The 25475-nt window shown below is 38.4% G+C and overlaps 1 protein-coding gene across 12 annotated transcripts in view; it reads right to left on the bottom strand.

Moving 5' to 3' along the window:
• LOC128688666 (TBCC domain-containing protein 1) overlaps positions 1-25475 on the bottom strand; it is a 91434-nt gene that overhangs the window by 25725 nt on the left and 40234 nt on the right. For all 12 annotated transcript variants that reach the window (XR_008407039.2, XM_070084474.1, XM_053776599.2 and 9 more), the window contains 5 exons: positions 23936-24047; positions 22125-22279; positions 20825-20914; positions 18668-18814; positions 3207-3335 (listed from right to left, as the gene is read on the bottom strand). Coding sequence is in view for 11 of the 12 variants with exons in the window: in XM_070084474.1 (XP_069940575.1) it covers positions 3207-3335; positions 18668-18814; positions 20825-20914; positions 22125-22279; positions 23936-24047 (633 nt within the window). In the remaining variant the exon portion in view is untranslated. The remainder of the gene's footprint in view (positions 1-3206; positions 3336-18667; positions 18815-20824; positions 20915-22124; positions 22280-23935; positions 24048-25475) is intronic.

Below are 25475 nucleotides of genomic sequence, written 5' to 3'. Positions count from 1 at the left end.
TGGTAATCCCGCACCTCTTCCTAACTTCCAAACTACGAATTCTCTGCATTATATTCACACCACACATTGCCCTCAGACATGACATCTCCACTGCCTCCAGCCTTCTCCTCGCTGCAACATTCATCACCCATGCTTCACACCCATATAAGAGCGTTGGTAAAACTATACTCTCATACATTCCCCTCTTTGCCTCCAAGGACAAAGTTCTTTGTCTCCACAGACTCCTAAGTGCACCACTCACCCTTTTCCCCTCATCAATTCTATGATTCACCTCATCTTTCATAGACCCATCCGCTGACACGTCCACTCCCAAATATCTGAATGCATTCACCTCCTCCATACTCTCTCCTTCCAATCTGATATCCAATCTTTCATCACCTAATCTTTTTGTTATCCTCATAACCTTACTCTTTCCTGTATTCACTTTTAATTTTCTTCTTTTGCACACCCTACCAAATTCATCCACCAATCTCTGCAACTTCTCTTCAGAATCTCCCAAGAGCACAGTGTCATCAGCAAAGAGCAACTGTGACAACTCCCACTTTATGTGTGATTCTTTATCTTTTAACTCCACGCCTTTTGCCAAGACCCTCACATTTACTTCTCTTACAACCCCATCTATAAATATATTAAACAACCATGGTGACATCACACATCCTTGTCTAAGGCCTACTTTTACTGGGAAATAATTTCCCTCTTTCCTACATACTCTAACTTGAGCCTCACTATCCTCGTAAAAACTCTTCACTGCTTTCAGTAACCTACCTCCTACACCATACACCTGCAACATCTGCCACGTTGCCCCCCTATCCACCCTGTCATACGCCTTTTCCAAATCCATAAATGCCACAAAGACCTCTTTAGCCTTATCTAAATACTGTTCACTTATGTTTCACTGTAAACACCTGGTCCACACACCCCCTACCTTTCCTAAAGCCTCCTTGTTCATCTGCTATCCTATTCTCCGTCTCACTCTTAATTCTTTCAATAATAACTCTACCATACACATAGGGAAGTTTTCATTGCATTTATGGATTTAGAAAAGGCATATGATAGAGTGGATAGGGGAGCAATGTGGCAGATGTTGCAAGTATATGGAATAGGTGGTAAGTTACTAAATGCTGTAAAGAGTTTTTATGAGGATAGTGAGGCTCAGGTTAGGGTGTGTAGAAGAGAGGGAGACTACTTCCTGGTAAAAGTAGGTCTTAGACAGGGATGTGTAATGTCACCATGGTTGTTTAATATATTTATAGATGGGGTTGTAAAGGAGTAAATGCTAGGGTGTTCGGGAGAGGGGTGGGATTAAATTATGGGGAATCAAATACAAAATGGGAATTGACAGTTATTTTTTGCTGATGAAACTGTCCTTATGGGAGATTCTAAAAAAAATTGCAAACATTAGTTGATGAGTTTGGGGGCGTGTGTAAAGGTAGAAAGCTGAAAGTGAACATAGCGGTATCAAATGATTTACATTAAGAAAAATTGGATATCAAATTGGAGAGGAGGAGGAGTAGTAAGAAGTGAATGTTTTCAGATACGTATTTGGGAGTTAACGTGTCAGCAGATGGATTTATGAAGGATGAGGTTAATCATAGAATTGATGAAGAAAAATAGGTGAGTGGTGCGTTGAGGTATATGTGGAGACAAAAAACATTATCTATGGAGGCAAAGAAGGGAATGTATGAAAGTTTAGTGGTACCAACACTCTTATATGGGTGTGAAGCTTGGGTTGTAAATGCTGCAGCGAGGAGAAGGTTGGAGGCAGTGGAGATGTCCTGTCTAAGGGAAATGTGTGGTGTAAATATTATGCAGAAAATTCATAGTGTGGAGTTAATGAAAGTATTAGTCAGGGGGCTGAAGAGGGATTGTTGAGGTGGTTTGGTCATTTAGAGAGAATGGATCAAAGTAGAATGACATGGAGAGCGTATAAATCTGTAGGGGAAGGAAGGCGTGGTAGGGGTCGTCCTCGAAAAGGTTGGAGGGAGGGGGTAAATTAGGTTTTGTGGGTGAGGGGCTTGGACTTCCAGCAAGCGTGCATGAGAGTGTTAGATAGGAGTGAATGGAGACGAATGGTATTTGGGACCTGACGAGCTGTTGGAGTGTGAGTAGGGTAATATTTAGTGAAGGGATTCAGGGGAACTGGTTATTTTTATATAACAGGACTTGAGTCCTGGAAATGGGAAGTACAATGCCTGCACTTTAAAGGAGGGGTTTGGGATATTGGCAGTATGGTGGGATATGTTGTGTATCTTTATACGTATATGCTTCTAAACTGTTGTATTCTGGGCACCTCTGCAAAAAGTGATTATGTGTGAGTGAGGTGAGTGTTGAATTATGATGAAAGTATTTTCTTTTTGGGGATTTTCTTTCTTTTTGGGTCACCCTGCTTCGGTGGGAGACAGCCGACTTGTTAAAAAAAAATAAAAGGTTTTTGTTACATTTGTGGATTTGGAAAAGGCACATGATAGGGTGGATAGGAGAACAATATGGCAGATGTTACAAATGTATGGAACATAGACACTGAGCTCCAAGGAGCTGAACTCAGCTCAAGGCTGAGGGACTGACCATCTCAAATACTTTTTTCTCCAGGGCTGATGGACTGATTACATCATCTTTATTTCACTACTATACCTGCTGCCTCTGTATCTGACTAAAGAAGCCTACTGTGTATGGGAAACACTTCATCAATAAAGATACTCAACTGCTGCACGTGTCTTAATCATCAACTTGTAAGCATTTCACACCATTGTCAACATTTCCTATTTCAGTCAGTAGTCTCCAACCTTAGTCAGTATTCAGTCACGTGCACCACTTACCAGAACGAAGGATGAAAAGATGGGTGGGATAAATATCAGCTAGCTGTTTGCTTCAGTGATCAAACTCTGGGCAGTATAAAATTAGCCAACAATACTCACCTCTGTATCACCAAGAGTACATCCTGACCTACACTAATTAATTTTCTAAATTCTCGTAATTTTATGGAGCACATTATGTTATGACATTGTCAGTTCTGTGTCCAATGTAATAAAATTTTTGCTAAAGTTTAGTTGGGAAATGTTGATAGATTGTTTCTGAAATAACTTAATTGCTTGAAACTATTAATTTTACCAACTTTTAAGTCAGTATTTCTTATTACTACACTGTATACCATTTGTCACACCATACTTTTCTTATTGTCAACAATAGTATGGTTACCATGAAATTACCTGATTGGCTGAAGAATGTAGATATTAGATTTCGAGCATCTTCGTATTTTCAGGTCACAAGGAGCTGTATCATCGCCCATGTGTGCTGTCAGACCATCCACCAGCTCACATATATACATTAGTCTCTGACTTGAAGAAAATAAATTAATAAAAATATATACAGTATATATGCAGAGTATGAGTGAAGACAATAGTGGATTATACTATCTTTACAATTAACAGTTTAATATACATTAGACTCAATATTAATTTTATTTCCCAAGAAGATAATTAGTTACAATAATAGGTTACAATAATAGTTTTTTTTTCTTCTTGGGTTTTTCTTTCTTTTTTAGGTCACCTTGGCTTGGTAGGAAATGGGTGACATGTTAAAAAAAAAAAAAATAGGTTGACAGCTTGTGATTGTTTTACATGATGGTAGGAATGCTGGTGTCATTTTTTCTGTCTCATAAACACATGGAATTAACAGGTATATCTTGATACTTCTACTTAGACTTAGGTCACAGTGCACGCACACACACACACACATCTGGGTTTTCTTCTATTTTCTTAATAGCTCTTGTTCTTCTTTATTTTCTCTTATCTCCATGGAGAAGTGGAAAAGAATTCTTCCTCCATAAGCCATGTGTGTTGTAAGAGGCAACTAAAATGCCAGGAGACAGTGGCTAGTAACCCCTTCTTCGACATAAATTACTAAATTCAAAAAGAAAAACTTTCATGACCTTTCATTTTTCTTTTTTTAGGTAACCCTGCCTTGGTGGGATATGGCCAGTTCGTTGAAAAAAAAATAGGTTGAAAGTGAATACAGTGGACCCCCGCCTTACGATATTAATCCGTTCCTGAGAGCTCATCGTGAGCCAAAATTATCGTAAGGCGAATTAATTTTCCCCATAAGAAATAATGGAAATCAAATTAATTCGTGCAAGACACCCAAAAGTCTGAACAAAAAAATTTTACCACATGAAATATTAATTTTAATACACACAAACTTAAGAAGACATGCACAATTACTACTCTACTAAGAATAGAATACAGTGGACCCCCGCATACCGTACGCATCGCATACCGTACAATCCGCATACCGGACGCTTTGATCGCTAAAATTTTGCCTCGCATACCGCCCAAAAACCCGCTCACCGCCCTTCGTCCGAGACGCGTCCAATGTGCGGCCTGAGCCAGCCTCATATGTTCTGCCGGTGGCATTGTTTACCAGCCATCCAAGCATACAATCGGAATATTTCGTATTATTACAGTGTTTTCGGTGCTTTATCTGGAAAATAAGTGACCATGGGCCCCAAGAAAGCTTCTAGTTCCAACCCTACAGCAATAAGGGTGAGAATTCCAATAGAGATGAAGAAAGAGATCATTGATAAGTATGAAAGTGGAGTGCGTGTCGCCGACCTGGTCAGGTTGTACAAGAAACCCAAATCAACCATCTCTACTATTGTGGGCAACAGAAAGGCAATCAAGGAAGCTGTTCTTGCCAAAGGTTTAACTGTGTTTTCGAAACAGAGATCGCAAGTGATGGAAGATGTTGAGAGACTCTTATTGGTGTGGATAAATGAAAAACAGCTAGCAGGAGATAGCGTCTCTCAAGCGATCATAAGCGAAAAGGCTAGGAAGTTGCATGAGGATTTAATTAAAAAAATGCCTGCAACTAGTGATGATGTGAGTGAATTTAAGGCCAGCAAAGGTTGGTTTGAGAGATTTAAGAAGCGTAGTGGCATACATTGTGTGATAAGGCATGGTGAGGCTGCCAGTTCGGACCACAAAGCAGCTGAAAAATATGTGCAGGAATTCAAGGAGTACATAGAAACTGAAGGACTGAAACCTTAACAAGTGTTTAATTGTGATGAAACAGGCCTGTTTTGGAAGAAAATGCCAAGCAGGACCTACATTACTCAGGAGGAAAAGGCACTCCCAGGACATAAGCCTATGAAAGACAGGCTTACTTTGTTGATGTGTTCCAATGCTACTGGTGATTGCAAAGTGAAGCCTTTATTAGTGTATCACTCTGAAACTCCCAGACCGTTCAGGCAAAAGAATGTCCTCAAGGAGAATTTGTGTGTGCTGTGGAGGGCAAACAGTAAGGCATGGGTCACTAGGGACTTTTTCTATGACTGGTTACACCATGCATTTGCCCCCAATGTGAAAGATTATCTAACTGAAAAGAAATTAGAACTTAAGTGCCTCCTGGTGTTAGACAATGCCCCTGGTCATCCTACAGACGTGGCAGAGCGACTTTATGGGGACATGAAATTCATTAAGGTGAAGTTTTTGCCTCCTAATACCACTCCTCTCCTGCAGCCCATGGACCAGCAGGTTATTGCAAACTTCAAAAAACTGTACACAAAAGCTCTGTTTGAAAGGTGCTTTGTAGTGACCTCAGAAACTCAACTGACTCTAAGAGACTTTTGGAGAGATCACTTTAATATCCTCAATTGTGTAAACCTTATAGGTAAGGCTTGGGAGGGAGTGACTAAGAAGACCTTGAACTCTGCTTGGAAGAAACTGTGGCCAGAATGTGTAGACAAAAGGGATTTTGAAGGGTTTGAGGCTAACCCTGAGAGGATTATGCCAGTTGAGGAATCCATTGTGGCATTGGGAAAGTCCTTAGGGTTGGAGGTTAGTGGGGATGATGTGGAAGAGTTGGTGGAGGAGGACAATGAAGAACTAACCACTGATGAGCTGATAGATCAACTTCAAGAGCAAGAGGCCAGACCTGAGGAAACTGGTTCAGAGGAGGGGAGAGAGAAATTGAAGAAGTTGCCTACTACAAAGATTAAGGAAATCTGTGCAAAGTGGCTTGAAGTGCAAACCTTCATGGATGAAAATCACCCTCACACAGCTATTGCAAGCCGTGTTGGCAACCTGTACACTGACAATGTTGTGAAACACTTTAGGGAAGTCATAAAGGAACGAGAGGTACAGGCCACTATGGACAGATATGTTGTGCGAAAGAAGTCCAGTGACTCTGAAGCTGGTCCTAGTGGCATTAAAAGAAGAAGGGAAGTAACCCCAGAAAAGGACTTGACACCTCAAGTCTTAATGGAAGGGGATTCCCCTTCTAAATACTAACACTCTCTCTCCCCTCCTCCCATCCCATCAATCATCACCAGATCTTCAATAAAAGTAAGTGTCATGTAATTGTGCATGCCTTTTTCAGTTTGTGTGTATTAAAATTAACATTTCATGTGGTAAAAATTTTTTTTTTTCATACTTTTGGGTGTCTTGCACGGATTAATTTGATTTCCATTATTTCTTATGGGGAAAATTCATTCGCATACCGAACATTTCGCATAACAACCAGCCCTCTTGCACGGATTAAGGTCGCTATGCGGGGGTCCACTGTACATGAAGATCTGGTGATGATTGATGGGATGTGAGGAGGGGAGTGTGTGGAAGTTGTTATTGTTTAGAAGGGGAATCCCCTTCCATTAGGACTTGAGGTATCAAGTCCTTTTCCGGGGTTACTTCCCTTCTTTTAATGCCACTAGGACCAGCTTGAGAGTCACTGGACCTCTGTTGCACAACAAATCTGTCCATAGAGCTGTGTACCTCCCGTTCCTTTAAGATTTGCCTAAAATGGGCCACAACATTGTCATTGTAATAGTCACCATCACGGCTTGCAATAGCTGTGTTAGGGTGCTTTCCATCCATAAAGGTTTGCAGTTCAACCCACTTTGCACACATTTCCTTAATCTTTGAAGTAGGCACAATGGATTCCACAACTGGCATAGGCAACACACACACACACACATGAACAGGTATCATACACACACACACACACACACACACACAGAAAGACAAGTAACATACACACAAACACACAAAGATAGGTAACACACACACACATATAAACAGGCAACACTCACACACATGGACAGGTAACAAATACTCACACACACATAGATAGGCAACACACTCACACATGAACAGGTAACACACACACACACACACACATGGACAGGTGACACACACACATGAATAGGTACCACATACACATGGACAGGTAACACACACACACACACACACATACACACACACATACACAAACACACACAGGTAACACACACACACACACACACACACACATACACACACACATACACATACACACACACAGACAGGCAACACTCACTCACATGGACAGGCAACACACACACACACACACACACACACGCAAGCGCGCGCGATTCATCCGGGACGTGTCCCGACGAATCGCGCGAGGCGAGGCAAATTTTTTGCATTCAAATGTATCGTATGGTAGATTTAACGTAACGCGATGTCATCGTAAGGTGGGGGTCCACTGTATTCTTACAAAGACAAGCTCATAGTTATGCATACCAACTGAGGCCAAAGTGTTAAGTTATTTTTCTATATGATTATCTCAATTTTCATATTTTTTTTTTATTTTTGTTTTTTACCTCATGCGGCACACATGTTAGCCAACCATAAGTCGTTGTTTTACACCACAGTTGCAGTTTTTTTCTGATTTTGCACTGCATGCTGCAGGATTTTTTATATAGTGCACACTTACCACACAGACCTATTCTCTCATATGTAAGCCCAAATTTGCTGGTTACAGCTTATCTGAGTGAGCTGGGCTCATGGCAACCGACAGTGGCTTCAAAGCCACCTTATCTTTTATGGACAATGTACGGTGTATGTGCTTTACACAACAAGAAGCATTTCTTTTATTTGTTGGAACCGTGGCTAGGGCTAAAAGCAAGCAGGTCATAACAATAAATGGAGAAAAAGAAATTGGAATGACTTATGCAGCAAGTAGCACCACTAAACAGTAGCAGCAGGTTGGTGTGGCGACCCTGGAAATTTGAAATTATGCTAGCCAAAATTAGTGCCGGATTACTGATGGAACCGGATTACTGACTGCTAGATTAGTGAAGGCCAACCTGTACTACTGGTTGCAATAAAAATTCAATGACTGGGTCATCTGCTTCATATTAAAAAAAAAATGACCCCCATTATTCATACTTTGATTTCAGACCAATATGAACAGATAGTAAGCTGGAGGTACAGGCTTCCGTATTTTTTATACAGTAGTTGAGAGAGAGAGAGAGGTTTTAAGACCCATTTACTATAGGAAGGCTTTATTTATTCCAATCCTTTGCTGCCATTTTTCATGGCAATGTGAAGTCTACAGAGTAACCAGAACAAGAATAATCATAAAAATATGAGCTGATAAATGATCGAGATCTAAGGTTTTCCAATCGACCGAAGGTGACCACATGCAGCCACTGCCACCACCTGTCTCCCAGACGCTTGAGTCTGTAACAGGTAGACAGCATGCAATTAATACTAGCCACTAATAATTACTACTAATAAGAGTAGCAATTATTAACCATTTTCCTATACTCCTTCCTTACCTATATATTAACCGCTACACTCCACAAGAATTACTAAGTCATAAACAAGTGAAGGTATGGGAGGCAGCAGTCAGGCATTAGCAGCTTCCCTCTCACAAGTCAAAACTTTACTCACTCTAATACAGGTACTCATAAAAGATGTTTTATCACCTTTCATTTCCTATATATCTTCTCCATAAATGCACATTAATCCTCTCGCCCAAGATCATTGATAATAATATTATAAGTCAGAAGATGGCAATATCTTGACAATAATAAGGAAAATAACATTAGATGTTTAATGTAACATATGTAAAATCTCTGAAAATTTGAATATTTTATGAATATTTTTTAAACATTCATACATTCAGAATGACTACGGAAATATGCAGTGTATGACTTCCTTACATACTGCTAGTAACAGTGGTTATTAGATACAGAACTGTGCAATGTTTAAACATTTTCCTCTAAAATGCAGTATACACCATACTGTTAAGGGAACTGTTAACATCTGTACATTTACAAGAATATTTTGAGCATACTGTACATACATTCACAATTTTAGTCCCTTGCATACTGTTATCAGGGTTAAGGGTCAAAGCCTGGGCAGAGTAAGAAACCTAGACCCTGCCAAGGTCAGTAACCAGCTGTTCCTCCCTAAACAATCTTGTGAGCTGGATACTCAGTAACCAGCCACTCACACATACTGATGGCTCACACCATTTTATATTTTTTTTTCAAGGAAGGATAATCTTGAGATGTTTGATTTACAGAAACATAACTCATATGCTAATTGAATTACTAAAGAATATTAATTAAAATGCACTGACTTGAGCTACTGCTAATACAGTCAATGTTTAATTAAAATATAACATTTTAGATTTATCAGTTAGCTGATCTAGTAGCCACTGGCCATCTCCCACCAAGGCAGGGTGACCCAAAAAAAGAAAAGCTTTTGCCATCATTCACTTTATCATTGTCTTGCCAGAGACATGCCAACATTACAGCCCAGATTCCCCTCCAAATTACAGAATCCTCACTGCTCCTTCAGAGTGCAGGCACTGTACTTCCCACCTCCAGGACTCAAGTCTGGCTAACTGGTTTCCCTGAATCTCTTCATAAATGTTACCTTGCTCACACACTCCAACAGCACACCAGATCATACATAAAAAACACTTGCCTCCACCAATACATAAAGGTGGTGACCCTACAGACTTAAACAACTATAGGCCAATATCTAACTTACCATTGCTATCCAAAATCTTTGAGAAACTCGTGCACAGGAGACTGTATTCATTTATAACGGCTCAAAACATACTCAACCCCTGCCAGTTTGGATTTAGGAAAAATAAAAGCACTAATGATGCAATCATAAAAATGCTAGATCTGCTTTACACAGCATTGGAAAATAAGGAATATCCATTAGGAATTTTTATTGACCTAAGAAAAGCTTTTGACACAGTAGACCACGACATCCTACTCCACAAACTTGATCACTACGGTATAAGAGGCCATGCACTTGCTTATTTCAAATCTTACATTACTAATAGGTATCAGTACGTCACCATTAACCCTTTGACTGTTTTCGACGTATAAATACGTCTTACGAGCCAATGTTTCTGACGTATATATACTCAATAATTCTAGCGGCTTCAAATCAAGTGGGAGAAAGCTGGTAGGCTCACATGTGAGAGAATGGGTCTGTGTGGTCAGTGTGCACCACATAAAAAAAATCCTGCAGCACACATTGCGTAATGAGAAAAAAAAAACTCTGATCGTTTTTTTGGAATAAAACGCCGACTTTGAGGTGTATTTTCGTATAGTATTTATCGTTGTATTTGCGTTTTCATGGTCTTAGGTGATAAAATGGAAAACATATTACAGAAATAGAGATGATTTTCATTACTTTTACGATGAAAACGACCTTGAAACTGAGCTCAAAGTAGCGGAAATGTTCGATTTTTACCAATGTTCAAGAGTACATAAATCACACAACACGTCCAATACACGTCAACTGGGGAGTCTAATATTCTTTCACTAGTGCACTGATATTATTTATACCATTTTTACAATAATGCAGTCGTCTGCATAACAGTAAATTTTGTATTTTTTTGTATGAATAAAAAATCAAAATAGAAAGCAATAATAATATAAGAGGGGCCTAGAGATGTGACTAATGAACAGAGCATATGTTATTTTAGTGCCACGAATGTCTACCTTGTTTATTCTGAACCCTATTTTGAAATTGGCATCTTTTTTATTTTGTGTGAAATTGGCCAAATTGCCAATTTCTGACCACCATATTGGGTAGTCCAAATTAGTAAATGGGAGGTTTCTTGTACTCAGCTGATAGATAAAATGGAGTTCTAAAGAAATAGCTATGAGTTTGGTCAACTGGAACAATGGAATTGGCTGAAAATTGGGCTCAAAGTCGGCGAAATCGCCGATACGCATATGTCGCCGAGACCACTAACTTCGCGGGAGCATAATTCCACGAGTTTTCGACCAAATTTCGAACTTTTGGTGTCATTACGATCGGGAAAAGATTCTCTATCATTTCATAAGAAAAAATAATTTTTTTTTTTTTCAAAAATTGAGCGACATAGAATGACAGTTTCAGAGAGGGGCCTGAAACAGTCAAAGGGTTAAAGACACAGCATCAGCAACACGGTCACTTGATACTGGAGTTCCGCAGGGAAGTGTCCTTGGTCCCCTGCTCTTCCTCATATACATCAATGACCTTCCAAACGTATCCCAACACCTGAAACCCATTCTCTTTGCTGATGACACGACTTATGTCATCTCTCACCCTAATCTTGCCACCCTCAACACCATTGTGAATGAGGAGCTGATTAGAATATCGACTTGGATGACAGCAAATAAACTTACGCTTAACACTGACAAAACCTACTATATTATGTTTGGTAGCAGAGCAGGAGATGCACAAATTAACATTAAGATTGACAACACCCTAATTACCAGAAATAATGGGGGAAAATTCCTAGGCTTATACCTTGACAACAACCTGAATTTTAGCACCCATATCCAGCATATAGCCAAAAAAGTATCCAAAACGGTTGGGATCCTCTCCAAGATACGATACTACGTGCCGCAAAATGCCCTTCTCACACTATACCACTCACTTATTTATCCATACCTCACCTATGCTATTTGTGCTTGGGGATCAACTGCAGCAACACACCTAAAGCCAATAATAACCCAACAAAAAGCTGCAGTAAGAATAATCACTAAATCCCATCCCTGGCAACACACCCCCCCACTCTTCATAGATCTAAACTTGCTCCCAGTTCAGTACATCCACACTTACTACTGTGCAATCTATATCTACAGGGCCTTAAACTCTAATATCAACCTTGACCTAAAACGCTTTCTTGATAGTTGTGACAGAACCCACAGGCATAACACCAGACACAAACATCTCTACAACATTCCCCGTGTCCGACTAAACCTTTACAAAAATTCAATGTATGTCAAAGGCCCTAAAATCTGGAATACCCTACCTGAGAACTCTAGAACTGCAGACACATTCATCACCTTCAAAACTACCATTAGAAAACATCTTATCTCCCTGATACACCCCGTCAACTAACTACACGAATACCACCTGGTGGTTCACACTTACACTCACTCACTCATTTGACCATAAACGGAAATATTAATCTCAGTCTTAAAATAATGAATCCTGTGATACTCCAATACTGAAACTATGTACTGTGCCAAAACAAAAGCATTCACATTGCTAAACTCACAAACTAGTATTTAGTCACTTAGCCATAATACCAACTTACCTCATAATTTGTAATATTTTACAATTAAGAATAAAACTAAGTATGCCCGAAATGCCTAGCCATGCTAAGCGTTCTAGTGGTACACTCTGTAATCACAATTTTACTACATGTAAACCAAACAATAACCAAATTTCTGTAAACTCAGCATTGTAATCCTTATAGAGAATAAACTTTGAATTTGAATTTGAATTTGAATTTGAATTTGAATCTAACATGCTTGCACACACTTGTTGGATGTGCAAGCCCCTCGCATACAAAATCTCATTTACTCCCCCTAACCTTTCCTAGGATGACCCTTACCCTGCTTTCTTTCCACTACAGATTATATATCCTCAAAGTCATCTTATTTTTCTCCATAAGAACTTAAGAAAGGAGGATCACTGCAATACGACTGCTGGCCCATACTAGGCAAGTCCTTCACAAGTCCAACCCACTAACAGAATAAACGCTACCCAAGCAATAAGCTTTGCTAATTCTATTTACTCGGGTGAAAGAACCACTCAAATCCAAGTACTCTCACTCATATACATATCCAACCAAAATTTGAAACCACCCAAGGTTTTAGCTTCAATAAACCTACTAGGTAGACCGTTCCACTTATCAACTACCCTATTACCAAACCAGTACCTTCCTATATCCTTTCGAAATCTAAACTTGTCTAATTTGAATCCATTATTGTGGGTTCTTTCTTGGAGGGATATCCTCAAAACCTTATTTATATCCCCTTTGTTAATACCCATCTTCCACTCATACACTTCGATCATGTCCCTTCATTCTTCATCTTACAAGTGAATGTAGTTTAACCCTTTTAGCCCTGAATTATGAAAGGCATATTGGTTTGTTCTCATTTGTTGATATGTTGTGTGAGGCAGAGAGCTGCCAAAGTTACCAGATTCACAATCAAGTAGGTTTTTAGAAGGTAGTGAAGGTCCCTCTAGTTTTCTATGGCTTCCAACTGTTACCAGTACATTGCTATGGTTATAGAAATAAGCTGGGAACCTGAAATTCCATCAGAGCTAAAAGGGTTAAGAGTCTTCAATCTTTCTTCATACAGAAGATTTCTAATGCTCTGTATTAATTTAGCCATTCTATGCTGAATGTTTTCTAATGAATTTATATCTATTCTGTAATATGGAGACCTGAACTGAGCTGCGTAATCTAGGTGAGGCCTTACTAATGATGTATAAAGCTGTAAAATAACCGCTGGACTTCTGTTCCTTACACTTCTAGATATAAATCCCAGTAATCCGTTTGCTTTATTATGTATGCTTAGGCATTGTTGTTTTGGTTTAAGGTTGCTGTTTACCATAACCCCCAAGTCCTTTTCGCGTTCTGTATGGCTAAGTTCTACGTTATTTAACTTATAAGTACTAGGGATGTGGACACTCCTGAGCTTCAGAACTTTGCATTTATCTACACTGAACTGCATCTGCCACCTTTCTGACCAGGAATTGAGTTTGTCTAAATCCTCCTGAAGTTCCGTGACAGAGTTGTTTGAATTAATTATCCTACCTATCTTCGTGTCATCGGTGAATTTGCTCATTTCACTAGTAACTCCCTCATCAAGGTCACTGATATATATTATGAACAACAACGGGCCAAAGACTGATCCCTGTGGAACGCCACTTGTTACAGATCCCCACTCAGATTTAACCCCATTTAAACATACTCTCTGCTTCCTATTGGTGAACCATGACTCAATCCATGACAGCACTTTTCCCCCAATGCCATGAGCTGCCCCTTTCTTTAACAGTCTCTGGTGCGGTACTCAATCAAAAGCCTTACTAAAATCTAAATAAACAGTATCGAATTCTTTATCACGATCAACTGCCTCTCAAGCTTTACTGAGGTTAATAAAATAGTTATGCAGGAATGGCCTCTCGTGAATCCATGCTGAATATCATTAATCAAATTATGCTTATCCAGATGGCTTCTTATATAATATCAGCTGTAACTGACTAGTAATTTGCCTACAATTGAGGTCAGGCTTATTGGGCAGTAATTTGATGGTAATGACTTGTCCCCTGCTTTAAAAATAGGAATTACATTAGCCATCTTCCACATATCAGACACTACACCTGTCTGAAGAGAAATATTAAAAATATTAGTCAATGGTTCACACAGTTCCATTTTGCACTATTTAAGAACCCTTGAAAAAAGTTCATCAGGGCCCGGTAATTTATTTTGCTTCAATCGGTCTATCTGCTTGATAACCATTTTGCTAGTGACTGTGATACTGCATAATTTATCTTCTTCAGGCCCACTAAAAAACCTAATTATTGGTATATTATTAGTGTCTAAATGAGTAAAAACCTAGAGAAAATAATTATTAAAAAACAGCACATTTCATTCTCCTTGTCAGTAAGATGCCCCGAATTATTTTTAAGGGGACCTATATTATCTCTAACTTTTGTTCTATAAACCTGGAAAAAACTTTTTGGGTTAGTTTTCGAATCCCTAGCAACTTTAATTTCGTAGTCCCGTTTAGCTTTTCTAATCCCCTTTTAACGTCCCTCTTAACGTTAATACATGTATACTGATTTATAAGATGACCCTCACCTCTTTTGATGCACCTATAAATTCCTTTTTTCTGTCCTAAAAGATATTTGAGCCTATTATTCATCCATTTTGGGTCATTTCTATTCAATCTAATTTCTTTATATGGGATAAATGTTCTTTGGGCAGCATGTATAATGTTAAGAAAGCTGTCATACTGATAGCTCTCTTCGTTACCCCAGTCCACAGATGATAAGTGTTCTCTAGGGCCATTGTAATTTGCTAAGCGAAAATCTGGGACCATTACTGAACTATCCCTACTATCATACTTCCATTCAATGCTAAAGGTAATTGATTTGTGATCACTTATGCCTAGTTCCTCTGTAATTTCTAAATTATTAACAAGGGTTTCCTTGTTTGCCAGAACCAAGTCAAGCAGGTTATTTTCCCTTGTAGGTTCTGACACAAACTGCTTCAAAAAACAATCCTGAACTACTTCTAAGAAGTCTTTAGATTCTAAATTCCCAGTCAAGAAATTCCAATCAATCTGACTAAAGTTAAAGTCCCCTAGAATTACTCGTTATCGCGCCTTGTGGCCTTAACAATTTCCTCTCATAGTAGTCTCTCTTGGTCTCTATCTAAGTTTGGGGGATGGTATATCACTCCTAGAATAAATTTTTTTTGTGTCCATCTGAAAATTCTATCCAGACAGACTCTCTGTGTGTTACTTCAGACTTAATACCCGTTTTTATGCAACAGTTCGAGCGATCTCGGACATACAGTGCCACCCCACCCCCCTTCCCGATACTTCTATTTACTTGGAACAATTTAAAACCCTGAATGTGACATTCAGCAGGCATGTCTCAATTTTTCGAATTAAACCATGTCTCAGTTATAGCAAATACATCAATGTTATCTGCACTAGCAACTAATCTCAACTCGTCCATCTTATTCCTAGCACTACGACTGTTAGTTTAATATATATTTAAAAACCCTCCTCTCTCTTTACCCTTTCTGCTCATTTCCATTTTTCCACTAAACCTATTACTGTCCTTGTCACCTTAGTGCCACTGGCTTTGAAATATCCATCTCATTCTGCCTATTACTAGTTCCCCTAGAACTTATGATAGTACTACACAGGGACTTCAATGTTTTCCCACCAAAACCCACTGCGTTGGCCAGTGCTCCCACCCCAAACCTTGATAAGTGAACCCCATCCCTGGCATACATGTCATTTCTGCCATAGAAGAGGGACCCAGTTGTCTATGTTACTGAATTTTCCTTACCGTGTTTGTCCAGCCAGCAACTGACACCAATTGCCCTGGAAAACCATTCATTTCCAACTCCTCTCCTTGGCAAAATGCCACATATCACAGGGTTCCCACCCTTCTTCCTAATAATGTCTACTGCTGCCTTATACATTCTAACTAAATCCTCACTTCTACGCTTTCCTACATCATTGCCTCCAGCACTGAGGCAGATAACAGGATTGGTCACATTACCATTCATGATGTTGTCAGGCCAGTTAACAATATCCCCCATCCCAGCCCTAAGAAAGCAAGCCCTGTCTCCTACTCCTATCCTTCAAGCAGAAGGCCCTATCCATATACCTAACTTGGCTATCCCCAACAACAACGTTTTTACCTTCCTTGGAGTCGTTCATCATGATGTTCTCAGTAGTCGACTCACATTCGTCTGGTAGCACAGAAAAGGAGTTCAAAGTTTCCACAGCAGTCTCTTTCTTCTTTGTTTCTACCTCTCCATTCATCTTCTTGATCTTCAACTTCGTTCCATGCTGTCCAGCCACTGCCCAGGTTCCCTTCTTGACCTAAGGACTCACTAAAGGAGAACTATAAATTCTCTTGTTCTCTGTCAATCGCCGTATTTCGAGCTTCGCTACCCTCAATTCCTCCTTAAGCTGCTGTTAAAGCTGCTCAATGGAGGGCATCTTGGTTCAGTCCAGAGGGAGTACACTAGACACGTCTTCACTGAGCTAAGTACAGGTCACCGCTCAAAATGTCCAAACCACTTCCATAACCCTTCCTCAGCACTGGAATGCTTTTATTAATCCTGCCCATTCTTCTAACCTCCAAACTACGAATTCCTTGCATAATATTCACGTCAAATATTGTCTTCGGACACAACATCTCCACTGCCTCCAGCCCCCTCCTCACTGCAACATTTAAAACCCATGCTTCACATACGTATGCAAGGTGCTACCAAAAAGTTCCCCGACTCAAATTTTCCTGCACTTCCTGGGTGAAATATAGTGGGACATAGATCATGCTATGCAGTGCACATCTTTGTGAAATAGTGTGACGTGTGTCAGTTTGGTCAGTCATTCCGTTGAGGTTAGACTACCATTTTTTTTGTCGTGCTGCCAATGTGCTGCTGTAATTTTTTGTGTATCGGAAGGAAATCTTTGAAAGAACAGTGCGTGCATATGTACTCACCTAACTGTGGTTGCATGGGTTGAGTCACAGCTCCTGGCCCTGCCTCTTCCCACTCCAAGAGCAGACCCTGCCTCCACTACATCACTTCCCAGACTATTCCACTTCCTGACAACTCTGTGACTTCCTGACATCCCTGTGGTTCATCTGAGTCTTCAACTCCCAACTGTGACCCCTTGTTGCTGTGTCCCATCTCTGGAACATCCTGTCTCTGTCCACCTTGTCGATTCCTCTCAGTATTTTATATGTCGTTATCATATCCACCCATCTCTCCTGATAGTTATTAACATATTTGTGGTTGAGTGAAACATTTAGAAATATTTCAAGATATGGCAGAGACACTGGGATCAGTGTGTAGCCCTCCAAGGAGAGTACTTCAGGTTAGACACATTCAACTAGGTGATTAGGTAAGCCTAAATTTTTTTTTGCAGAAGCAGCATCTGGGAACTTTTTGATAGTTCCTCATAGGAGTGTTGGTACCACTATACGTACTCTGATACATTCATCTGTCTGCCTCCATGGATAACATTCTTTGTCATCACAGATGCCTCAATGCACCACATCTTTTTCCCTCTCGTCAATTCTATGGTTTACCTCATCTTTCACAGACCCATCCACTGACAAGTGCACTCCCAAATATCTTAATGCATTCACTTCCTCGATACTCTCTCACCTGCCAATCTGACATCCAATCTTTCTTTACCTAAATTTTTTGTTACTCTTAGTAACAAAATTTTTGATAATTATAGCAAGAAGTATTTAAAAGCACATTTGTAATAACGGGGTAACATATTTGTAATAGTAATATTATATAAAGGGATTCAGAGAAAACGGTTAGCCAGAATTGACTCCTGGAGGTGGAAAGTACAATGCCTGCACTTTAAAGGAGGCTGTTTTGAGTGACATCTAGACAGTCATATTTGCATGCCTCTGCAAAGACAGTGATAAGTGTGAATTATGGAGATTTTTTTTTTTTTTTTTTGGGGGGGGGGGGGGGGGGGTCACCCTGCCTCAGTTGGAGATGACCAGTGGGTTAAAAATATATATACAGTGGTATCTCGGGATACGAACAGCTCAAAACTCGAACAATTATGTAAGTATATTTATGCAAGTGCTTTTATAAGTGTGTTTTTGGGGGGTATGAAACAGATTAATCTAATTTACATTATTCCTTATGGGAACAAATTCATTTGGTATCGGCACTCAAACAGCCTTCTGCAACGAATTAAGTTCGTATCCCAAGGTACCACTGTATATATAATAACAATAATGACAGTGAGTTTATTAATAATTACCTTAATACAAAATCAAATTTACTAAATGGGTGTTAAAGAACGTACCCAGAAGATGAAGATGCAACAAAGCGATGATGTGTTTGGGGTGCTAAGGACACTACAGGCCAAGACTGTCTACTGCCACGACGTACACACAGCCATTCCCCGTGAGGCGCCCAGTCCAGCCCTCTTAATAACCACTGTTCAAATAAACTGCAAATACAGAGTTGTCCTTACTCTACAGGTTTTGAAAGACCACTCGACTACAGACTCATGTTATTTTTTGTTTATTTATATACAAACATATTACAATACAGGTAGGCAGTAGGTTGGTAGACAGCAACAGCCCAGGGAGGTACTACCGTCCTGCCAAATGAGTGTAAAACAAAAGCCTGTAATTATTTTACATGCTGGTAGGATTGCTAGTGTCCTATTTTCTGTCTCATGAACATGCAAGATTTCAGGTACGTCTTGCTACTTCTACTTACACTTAGGTCACTACACATACATGTACAAGCATATATATACACACCCCTCTGGGTTTTCTTCTATTTTCTTTCTAGTTCTTATTCTTGTTTATTTCCTCTTATCTCCATGGAGAAGAGGAACAGAATTCTTCCTCCGTAAGCCATGCGTGTTGTAAGAGGTGACTAAAATGCCGGGAGCAAGGGGCTCGTAACCCCTTCTCCTGTATAGATTACTAAATTTAAAAAGAGAAACTTTTGTTTTTCTTTTTGGGTCACCCTGCCTCAGTGGGATACGGCCGGTTTGTTGGAAAAAAAAAATTACAGTACAGTTGTCTAAGATATTTATCTGTTCCAGAAGATGTATTGTACCTCCAAACTATTGTACCTCAAACACCAAAGTGTATGCTTTTATGTTAACTGGTTCCAAGACCCTGGAAGTGCAACTTTACTGTACCTTGCAAACTTTGAGATATAACTTGTAGGCACTGTTTCTCCTTTCATCTGCTTCTCAATTATGTACATATATGTACAAGTCTTTTCATCTTTAAAATAATTTATCTGCCTTTTTCCACAAGCCTAGATTGGTTAGCCACTATAATATTCTTTATTGTTTCTTTTTGCTTGATAATAGCAGAGATGGTAACTGGTAAGTAACATTCATGCACCAATGAACTAATTTCTTGCTTGATCTTCAAAGAAATGCCCTATTTACTGTGCACTTTAGGGGCACCATAAATGGACAGTTTAGGCTATTTTATAAATTCTATACATCTTTGCTTTAGCAACAAATATGTTATGAATTATAATTCCGAAGAGAATTTTTTTCCATTCAGACCATAAGAAATATGACATTTAGTGTTTCAAGTATCTTGAAAGTAAACTTGCAGTACAGTACTGTAAAGTGTGCAAATAACCTGCAATAATCTGTTCATTAATTACATTTCCAGGGTTTACACATGAATTCTATTTTGATTTTTTATTCACAAAAAGAATTTTTATTCACATACATAAAAAATAGAAGATTTACTGTTATGCAATACTGTAATAACTGCATAAATAATATCAACATATTCATGAACGCATATTAGACCCACCAGTTGACGTGTACTGGATGCATGACATGATTTGTTTACTCTTGAACATCGCCAAAAATCAAACATTTCCACTACTTTGAGCTCAATTTCAAGCTATTTTCAGTCCTAAAACCAATCAAAATCATCTCTATTTCTGTAATATATTTTCCATTCTATCAAATAAGGTCAAGATAACCAAGAATACAACCATAAAAACCATATGAAAATACACCATAAAGTTGCTATTTTAAACCAAAAAGTTTATTTGTTCTCATTATGCACTGCGTGCTGCAGGATTTCTTTATATGGTGCACACTTACTGCACTGACCCATTCTCTCATATTTAGGCAAAAATTTGCCACTCACAGCTTATCTGAGCGAGGAGAGATCATCATGTAGTACCGTGGCACGGCCAGTGAACTCAAAGCCGTAGTACTATGGCACAGTCAGCAAAAGGGTTAATGGTACAAGTCAGACCAAAATGTCATCATACGTTTCAGTCTCCTGAGTGCGAGCTATCTGTGTATTGTTCCAGTCATGGTACTGTACCTTTTTATTCTTTCTCTAAAGTGTATACTATACAGTGGTTGCTAATAGTGGAAACAAGATTAATAAATGCTCAGGATGTATTATAACAGATATTCAAACTTCACATAAACAGTAACTTAAGTGACTTGACTTACCCTTTTTGGAAAGAATTCTTCTTACTTAGATAACCAGATCTATAGCAATTATTTGTGTCCATTGCCACTGACAAGAGGTCATGCTCACCCCTACAAGAAAGAGAGTGATATCACTGAAAAATTATGCTATTAAGTTAAACTACTGATCTTCAGTGAGATATACATTATAAGCACAGGCACAAAATACAATAAAATCTCTGGATTAATTGCCAGTTTGGTCACAATTAACAATCACTATCTCAACTACCAAACTGTGTTAATCATAAAATTCCAAACTGTGTTAACAACAAATATATAACTTATATTAGTATTAGCTAGCATTCAGTCCTACATTATCTACCCAAATATCATGCCTAGCCATGGGCTTGAAAAGAACAAAATATACAAATTACTGTTTATCCAATATTGCAACAAGTAGTGAATTTTTTTAAATAAATTTATTTATTTGTCAAGTTAAGGTGTGAGGAGCAGCCTGCAGTTGATAAGACACCTATTGCTTAATTTCTTGTACTATTCCTTGAGAACATGATTGAGATATCATAATAGTGCTTAAATTTAATTCCTCTTCATTTCAAAATGGATAGATTGCATATAAAGTATCACTTATTCTTCTTTCTTTTTATCTATTTTAAATGGAATGACACTGCATAAAAAACATAGTAAAAATATTTAAAAACTACTACTACCTCTCTAGGTAACTCAGAAATTTAGCAGTTTTTTCTAAATTCTTAATTGGATTTTCAGGATACAATGGAATGGTATATGTAATAAGAATGTAATTCCACTTTTTGACTTCGCTTCAGGGACAAACACTCCATTAATAATCATCAACAATTAAGGAGCTACATTTCTAAATTTTATTATAAATTTTTTATGAACCTTTCTAAATGTTAAAAATTTCAAGCCAATATAAAGAGGCATTTCAAGATATCCTCCAAAAACATCAACAGACAAAATGGATATAAAAAGGGCAAACCATAAAGTTTACCTGGTAGATGAAAGACTGTATTACAGTAAGTCTACTTAGGTATAGTAATAATAAAGAATTATTCCTCCATAAGCCGTGTGTGTAGTAAGAGGTGACTAAAATACTGGGAGAAAGGGATAGAAACCCCTTCTCCTGTATAAATTACTAAATTTAAAAAGAAAAAACGGAAGTTTTTCTTTTTAGGTTACCCTGCCTTGGTGGGATACGGCTGGATTGTTGAAAAAAAAAATTAGGACAATAAAGATCATTAATCTGCCATGTCTTTGTTAAAGTATTGAAATATGGAGAGAACTAAGCAAATTATTAACTTACTTTTCTCCTTGTACAGATGTACCAATAATAAACCCAAGAGATCTTACAACATCCACAGAGAGAACACCAGCAGATTTCATAAATCCTAGGAGTTCTCTGGGTGTACGTTTGTCACTTGATTTCTTCTTTTTCTCAGTATCTTCAACTTGAAGATGCTGCAGAAGAGAAAACATTTGAGAAATGAGGTTCAAACCAAACTTTTTTATTTTAATAATCATCAACCTACATACAATATTTACCAACAAATACCTTATAAGCAAATTTTGAAATCAGCATCAATATTTAGCAACTCAATCTAATCTTCTCTTAATTTTATATTACATATTTATTACATACAGGTAGTAGGCTGGTAGACAGCAACCGCCCAGGGAGGTACTACCATTCTGCCAAGTGAGTGTGAAACGAAAGCCTGTAATTGTTTTACATGATGGTAGGATTGCTGGTGTCTTTTGTCTGTCTCATAAATATGCAAGAATACAGGTACGTCTTGCTACTTCTACTTACACTTAGGTCACACTACATATACATGTACAAGCATGCATATATATACACACCCCTCTGGGTTTTCTGCTATTTTCTTTCTAGTTCTTGTTCTTGTTTATTTCCTCTTATCTCCATGGGAAAGTGGAACAGAATTCTTCCTCCATAAGCCATGCGTGTTGTAAGAGGCAACTAAAATGCCGGGGGCAAGGGGCTAGTAACCCCTTCTCCTGTATATATAACTATATGTAAAAGGAGAAACTTTCGTTTTTCCTTTTGGGCCACCCTGCCTCGGTGGGATACAGCCGGTGTGTTGAAAGAAAGAAAGATTTATTGCATACAGGTAGTAGGTTGGTAGACAGCAACCACCCAGGGAGGTACTACCGTTCTGCCAAGTGAGTGTAAAACGAAGGCCTGTAATTGTTTTAAATGATGGTAGGATTGCTGGTGTCTTTTGTCTGTCTCATAAATATGCAAGATTACAGGTACATCTTGCTACTTCTACTTACACTTAGGTCACACTACATATACATGTACAAGCATGCATATATATACACACCCCTCTGGGTTTTCTGCTATTTTCTTTCTAATTCTTGTTCTTGTTTATTTCCTCTTATCTCCATGGGGAAGTGGAACAGAATTCTTCCTCCATTAGCCATGCGTGTTGTAAGAGGCGACTAAAATGCCAGGGGCAAGGGGCTAGTAACCCCTTCTCTTGCATAAATTACTAAATTTAAAGAGAGAAACTTTCGTTTTTCTTTTTGGGCCACCCTGCCTTGGTGGGATGCAGTCTGTTTGTTAAAAAAAAAAAAAATTACACTTTAACCTAAGTTTACCTAGGTAAGACCATGTTAAGTTTAGTAAGTATTATTCAGCATACAGTAAATGAGCTACTTTACAGAACTGTAGAATATATTAATAAACACTTAATGTGTACAAGAACTAAGCTATCACCTCAAAATCACCTTTGGAATTTTAGTAAAAGTTAATTGGGTACAAAAAAATAGTAAACATGCTGACATGTTAAAAAATTATAGGGAAGACCAGTGAAGCAATGCCAGAGTCAGCAAGGAAATAGAATGTCTCTATCTCCTCTCTTAAAATATAAGTGTATGTAATATAACAGGGCAGCAGCAGCTAGCATGAGACTTGACCACATACCTTCCTTAATTTTACTATCTAACTAAACTAGCTACTACCTTGCCTAACCCAGCAAGGTTTGGAGACTCTCTAAACCATACGATATGTTTCGGCAGTCAGTAGGTGTCACATGCCAACATCACAAGCTGTGCCAAAAAGGAAAAATCATGGCAGATACACACAACACTCACACCAGCTAATAAACTGAGAAGTTCTGGGAGTGCTTCTCGTACAAATTCAGCGTGCTTTTCTTCTAGTAACTGCTTCCTGGCTGCCGTCCCAGAAGTATTGTTATTTGGCCATCTGCATTATGTGATTAAGGAAAATTAAAAGAAAGTATTCACTTTTGTATGGAACTATTATATTTAACAGGTTAGACAAGTACATGGGTGAGTGTGACTTGGGCCTGCCTAACATGGACCAATACACCTGCTGCAGGGCTCCTTTCATATGTTCTAATATTCTGTGTGCATTTTTTCTTGCAAATTAATTCTTGAAGATAATTAAATACATAATTCTACAAACGAGGTGACTAAAACACCAGGAGCAAGGGGGTTAGTAACTACTTCTCCTGCATAAATTACTAAATTTAAACAAAAAAATAAACTTTCATTTTTCTTTTTAGGTCACCCTGACTCAGTGTGATATGGCTGGTTTGTTAAAAAAAAAAAAAAATCTACAAATCTCAGCCCCCCCCCCATTACCTTAACCCTTTCAGGGTCCAAGGCCCAAATCTGGAGTCACGCACCAGTGTCCAAGAATTTTCAAAAAAAAAAATTTGTTATTTTTTCTTATGAAATCGTAGAGAATCTTTTTGTGAAGGTAATAAAACAAAAAGTACGAAATTTGGTGGAAAATTGACGAAATTATGCTCTCGCGAATTTTGATGTGTCAGCGATGTTTACGAATCGGCGATTTTGCCGACTTTGACTCCCATTTTAGTCCAATTACATTATTCCAATCTACCAAATTCTTAGCTATTTCACTAGTATTACTTCTACTCTATCGATTGAGCGCAAGAAATCGCCAAGTCAACTGTTTCAACTACAAAATAAAGTGATCGGAAATTGTTAATTTGGCCAATTTAACACAAAGTTCAAAATATTCCAATTTCAAAATAGGGTCCAGAATAAACAATGTAGGCATTCCTGGCACTAAACTAACATTTCCTCTGTTCATTAGTTATGTTTTGAGGCTTTACAAATAAATTCCATTTTGATTTTTTATTCACATAATGAATTTTTATTCACACCAAAAAATAGAAGATTTACTGTTATGCAATACTGTAATAATTGTATAAATATCATCACCATATTTGTGAATGTATATTAGACCCACCAGCTGGCGTGTATTAGATGTGTGAGGTCGTTTGTTTACTCTTGAATATCGGCAAAAATTTAACATTTCCGCTACTTTGAGCTCAGTTTCAAGCCATTTCCAGTGCTAAAACCAATGAAAATCATCTCTATTTTTGTAATATGTCTTCCATTCTATCAAATGAGACCAAGAAATCGCAAATACAACTATAAAAAACATACGAAAAAACACTGCAAAGTTGCTGTTTTAATCGAAAAATCATGATTTCATTTTTTTTCTCTCATTATACACAGTGTGCTGCAGGATCTGTTTTATGTGGTGCACACATACCACATAGATGTATTCTCTCATATCTAGGCCCAAATGTACCACTCACAGTTTATCAGAGTGAGCTGAGCTCATGGCGTAGATCTA

The sequence above is a fragment of the Cherax quadricarinatus genome, chromosome 13 (assembly GCF_038502225.1).
Source record: "Cherax quadricarinatus isolate ZL_2023a chromosome 13, ASM3850222v1, whole genome shotgun sequence".
NCBI classification, from domain to species: Eukaryota; Metazoa; Arthropoda; class Malacostraca; order Decapoda; family Parastacidae; genus Cherax; species Cherax quadricarinatus.
The sequence above is the reverse complement of the archived record's forward strand: the minus strand, read 5'-3'. Positions and strand labels throughout refer to the sequence as shown.